Source organism: Dipodomys merriami, unplaced genomic scaffold (assembly GCF_024711535.1).
Source record: "Dipodomys merriami isolate MVZ:Mamm:240054 unplaced genomic scaffold, mDipMer1.0.p SCAF_138, whole genome shotgun sequence".
In the NCBI taxonomy this organism is placed as follows: domain Eukaryota; kingdom Metazoa; phylum Chordata; class Mammalia; order Rodentia; family Heteromyidae; genus Dipodomys; species Dipodomys merriami.
Window position 1 is genome coordinate 46,164 of NW_027202693.1, and position 4,882 is coordinate 51,045.

A 4,882-nucleotide genomic window follows, 5' to 3' on the forward strand; every position below is an offset into this window, starting at 1 on the left:
AGCAGGTTCTGGCTCCAATCTTCAGAGAGCTCTGGGTCCACGAGGGGGCGCCCTGTGGCAGGGAGTGTGGGGTAGAAGGGGTGGAGGCTGGACTGAGGGACGTTCCAGGAATGGGCCCGGAGGGAGGAGGAGGCGGAGGAGGAGCAAGCGGAAGGAAGCCGGTGTGACTGGCCGGCCCAGGAGACAGCTCCCTCCCAGTGACCACTTTGGGTTCCCTGGGACAGTGGCCACAGGTACATAGAGCTAATACCAAGGCTCCCCTTGGTCATTCCTCTCCTTCCTCCCCTCCTCCAGCTGTCTGCCTCCCCCTTTTCTACCCTCCTTTTCTACCGCAAACCTTTCTCAGCTACTTTGATCCTGTGAGCAGTGGGTGGGATCGGAGGTCCGATTCAGCCTCTACCCGAATAGGTGAAGGCTGCAGGAACAGCTCTGTCTCCTCCTCTCTGCCCAAATTGCTGTGCTCTTGTCCTCTAGACCACCTGGCCCCTTCTTGAAATCCACGTGGCTGGGGCAGCTGACAATTACAGGTGAGCCAGACTCCGCCTCTGGGCATGGCAGAATCTGCACAGGCCCCGAAGCTGGTGTACCTGGTCACAGGTGGCTGTGGTTTCCTGGGGGAACACGTAGTACGCATGCTGCTGGAACGGGAGCCAAAGCTCCGTGAGCTGCGGATCTTTGACCTGCACCTGAGTCCATGGCTGGAGGAGCTGAAGACAGGTGATTTGGGTGGGTGGGGGGGTTGAAGGGAGGAGGATGTTTCCCCCATTCCCTCCTAAGCCGGGATGCACCCAACCCCTGGTGGAAAAGATGATAGCTGTTTACATTTTCCAGTCTACAAGGCTGGGATATATGAGTCATATTGGGAAGTTGTAGCTCCAAGGGTGTTGACCAAAGCCAGCTGATGGCGCCCAGCTGACTTTGCCTTTGCCTTCTCCACCAGGGCCTGTGCAGGTGACTGCTATCCAGGGAGATGTAACCCAGGCCCATGAGGTGGCAGCAGCCGTGGCTGGAGCCCATGTGGTCATCCACACTGCTAGTCTAGTGGACGTGTTTGGGAGGGCCAGTCCCAAAACCATCCACGAGGTCAACGTGCAGGGTGAGATGAACCCTGTGTGGCTCTCACATGTGACATTTGGCCTGTTTGTTCTCCGCCCTCTGACTGTTGACCTCTTGTGAATCTCCTGGGACAGCCAGTCCTGTTGATCTAATCCTGCCTCCCGTTACTCTGTTCCCACCTGCCCCAGCCTGGATGGTTCTCTTTAGATCTGGGATTGGGTAGGGAAAGATGCCGAGGGCGGAGCCACAGCTGGGCTGCATCCCCTCCTCCCACAGGCACGATGAATGTGATCGAGGCTTGTGTGCAGGCTGGAACGCAGTTCCTGGTCTACACAAGTAGCATGGAAGTTGTGGGGCCTAACTTCAAAGGTCATCCCTTCTACAGGTGAGCTGAGGACACCCCCCACCCCACTTTAAAAGCCCATGTCTAGCTGGGTGCCAGCAGCTCATGCCTGTAATCCTAGCTACTCAGGAGGCTGAGATCTGAGGATTGTGATTCAAAGCTAGTCTGGGCAGAAAAGTCTGTGACTCTTCATCTCCAATCAACTTGCAGCAAAAAGCTCAAAGTGGAGGTGTGGCTCAAGTGGTAGAGCACCATCCCTGAGTGGGGAAAAACTCAAGAATGGTGCCCAGGCCCCGAGTTCAAACCTCAGCATACATGAACATACACAAAAAGCCCTTTTGCTTTCCATTCTTCCTTCCCTCGTTAGGGGCAATGAGGACACCCCATACGAGGCAGCACACAGACACCCCTATCCTTGCAGCAAGGCCCTTGCGGAGCGGCTGGTCCTGGAGGCCAACGGAAGGAAGGTGAGACCTTGAGATACCACTTTAAATTGCTGCCAGGCAGAGCCTGCCCCCAGACTTGTGTCCATCATGGGGTTCAGAGAGGGAGGCCGGCCCTAGGTCCTAACCATTTCTTTTGTTGGTCGTGGGGCCTGAACTGTGGGCCTGGGCACTGTCCCTCAGCTCTTCAGCTCAAGGCTAGCACTCTACCACTTGAGCCACAGCGCCACTTCCAGCTTTTTCTGCTTATGTGCTGCTGAGGAATCGAACCCAGGGCCTCATGCATGCAAGACAAGCACTCTACCACTGAGCCACCTTCCCAGGCCTGGTCCTGACCGTTTGTGACTTGTGTCCCCAGGTCCGTGGAGGGATGCCTCTGGTGACATGTGCTCTGCGTCCCACGGGCATCTACGGTGAAGGCCATCAGATCATGAGGGATTTCTATCATCAGGGCCTGCGCCTGGGGGGTCGGCTCTTCAGGGCCATCCCAGCCTCTGTGGAGCATGGCCGGGTCTATGTGGGTAAGCAGTAGGCCCAGCAGCTTGTGTGTTTCTGTGTATGTGTGTTCATGTTCATGTACTGGGGCTTCAACAGAGGGCTTGGATACTGTCCCTAAGCTTTTCTGCTCAAAGCATTCTGGCACTTAAGCCATACCTCCATTTCCAGCTTTTGCTGGTGAACTGGGGGCGGGGGGGGGGGGCAGGAAAGCTGGTTAATTCAAGAGTCACAAACTTTTCTGTCTCGGCTGGCTTGGAACTGCAACCTTCAGATCTCAGCCTTCTGAGTAGCTAGGATTACAAGTATGTGCCATCAGCACCTGGCTGGGCTTAGCAGGTTGGTTTTGTTACTGCTATGTGCTAGTCTGGGGGCTTGAACTGAGGGCCTTACTGCTGTCCTTTTTTGCTCTAGGCTAGCACTCTAGAGCTTGAGCCACAGCTCCACTTCTGGCTTTTTGGTTGGTTAAATGGAGATAAGAATGTCTCATGTATTTTCCTGCCGGAGGAGCTCAGCAGTTTATGAGAATCTAAGAACAATGCAGAAAAACCTGCTCTGGAAATGGACAGGCATCATGGGTTCTAAAAGGAACAGTGTGTATCCTGGCTGGGGGGGGAGAGGGGGAAAGAGTAGTAGATCACGATTATGGGATGTCATCTGCTTGGGCCACAGAGGAAAGAGGATCTATCTAGGTTGGGAAGACTGACATAAAAAGCCACAGACTGGGATTGTGGCTTAGTGGTAGAGTGCTTGCCTAGCATGCATGAAGCCCTGGGTTCCATTCCTCAGTACCACATACACAGAAAAAGCCAGAAGTGGTGCTGTGGCATAAGTGGTTGAGTGCTAGCCTTAAACACATAGAGGCTCAGGGACAGAGCCCAGGCCCCGAGTTCAAGCCCCAGGACTAGCAAAAAAAAACCAACCCCAAAACCCCCCAAAAAAGCCTACCATAGGCTAGAACAGAGACAAATGTAACCCCGGGACCTGAGCACAGTTCTAGGTTGCCTTGGAGAACAAGTAGCTTCAAAGGCTGGGAGGGAGGGCAGGGGAGAGCAAAGCAGCCTCTTCCAGGCCATAGCATGAGGTGGACAGGATCTCAGCATCACTGCATGGACTGACCCTGGAGAGCAATGTCCACGCAGTGGCAGGGCACACCAATAGTCACCGTGCCACCCCATCCCTATTCCCATTGGCAGGCAACGTGGCATGGATGCACGTCCTGGTTGCCCGAGAACTACCGCTGAGAGCCCCACTCATGGGTGGCCAAGTCTATTTCTGCTATGACAAGTCACCCTATAAGAGCTACGAGGACTTCAACATGGAATTCCTGGGCCCCTGTGGACTGCGGCTGGTAGGCACCCGCCCACTGTTGCCCTATTGGCTGCTCTTCATCTTGGCCACCCTCAACGCCCTGCTCCAGTACCTGCTGCGCCCACTGTTGCTGTACGCACCCCTGTTGAACCCCTACACACTGGCTGTGGCCAACACCACCTTCACTGTCAGCACCAACAAGGCACAGCGCCATTTTGGCTATGAGCCTTTGTTCTCATGGGAAGATAGCCGGAGACGCACCATTCACTGGGTGCAAGCCATAAAGGGTTCAGTTCAATGACAGCAGGTCTGGGCTCTGGTGGCCATCACGTTCTGTCCACCTGAGTCCTCACGTGGATGGACAGAGTGGCTGTGTTACAGGAGCTGAGGGCCCTGGTACCTGACTGGCCAACTCGGAGTCTTCTCTCTGCAGTGGAAGACCACGAGGCTGCCAGGAGTCTGTACTTTGCTACCTCTGAGTTCTAGGACAGGGCTGGGGACAAACAGCATCTTCCCTCTTGGCCTAGGCTTGCTGGGTGGTTGCAGGGAACTGGATCCTAAATGATCTCATGACTCCATCTCAAGAGTGGCTTTCTGAGCAGAAATGGCTGAGGTTCCACAGGCTTTGTGCTGATCTTCTGACATCTAGGTGCCATCTTTAGGCTTGGATACAGAGTGAAGAGGATACTTTGTCCCTCTCAGGAAGATTATAGTCCCCTTATTTTTGAAATGATCGCCTTTAGATTTTTTTCCTACAAAAGCCCCTCATAGAAAAGCTAGGGAAATGAATATATTACTCTTTTCTTTCTTTCTTCGTGTGTGTGTGTGTGTGTGTGTGTGTGTGTGTGTGTGTGTGTGTTTCTTTCTTCGTGTGTGTGTGTGTGTGTGTGTGTGTGTGTGTGTGTGTGTGTGTGTGTTTGCCAATACTGAGGCTTGGACTTCGGACCTAGGCACCATCCCTTAGTCTTTTTGCTCCAGGCTAGCACTCTACCAGTTGAGTCATATGAGTCATACCTCTAGTTGTAATCGATGCCTCTTCACCTAAATGCAGCTTTTGCAATCATGTTAGCAGTCTGCCCGCAGGGTTCCAGTAGTGCTGTACCTAGCCAAGGGGCTGGATTAAAATCCTTTTCCAAGCATGTGTCCATCTGTCAGTCCAGCTCCTCTGTCTGCCCACCCTTCCCCACGGCGGCGCGGCCCAGGTGGGGACCAAAGGAAGTGAGCACACGGCAGG

At 54.1% G+C, this 4,882-nt stretch overlaps 1 protein-coding gene across 2 annotated transcripts; it reads left to right on the top strand.

The window, feature by feature from the left end:
• The first annotated feature begins 154 nt into the window (after positions 1 to 154).
• On the top strand, positions 155 to 4,791 carry LOC138825556 (3 beta-hydroxysteroid dehydrogenase type 7-like). 2 transcript variants are annotated; one of them, XM_070020190.1, is made up of 7 exons: positions 155 to 233; positions 475 to 717; positions 941 to 1,096; positions 1,333 to 1,441; positions 1,767 to 1,866; positions 2,201 to 2,363; positions 3,534 to 4,791. In XM_070020190.1, exons 2-7 carry the CDS (start codon positions 552 to 554, stop codon positions 3,947 to 3,949), a joined length of 1,110 nt encoding a protein of 369 aa, XP_069876291.1. In that variant the 5' UTR covers positions 155 to 233; positions 475 to 551; the 3' UTR covers positions 3,950 to 4,791. The 2 variants fall into 2 exon arrangements, with proteins under 2 accessions (XP_069876291.1, XP_069876292.1); XM_070020191.1 differs by lacking the exon at positions 155 to 233 and having other exon boundaries at positions 243 to 717.
• Positions 4,792 to 4,882: the final 91 nt, after the last annotated feature.

Excerpts from the sequence above, each read along its gene's own strand:
- LOC138825556 (XM_070020190.1), top strand. The coding sequence starts at position 552 with ATGGCAGAATCTGCACAGGCCCCGAAGCTGGTGTACCTGGTCACAGGT. Across the intron at positions 718-940 it reads GCTGGAGGAGCTGAAGACAG|GGCCTGTGCAGGTGACTGCT; the intron begins GTGATTTGGGTG and ends CTTCTCCACCAG. Across the intron at positions 1,442-1,766 it reads AAAGGTCATCCCTTCTACAG|GGGCAATGAGGACACCCCAT; the intron begins GTGAGCTGAGGA and ends TTCCCTCGTTAG.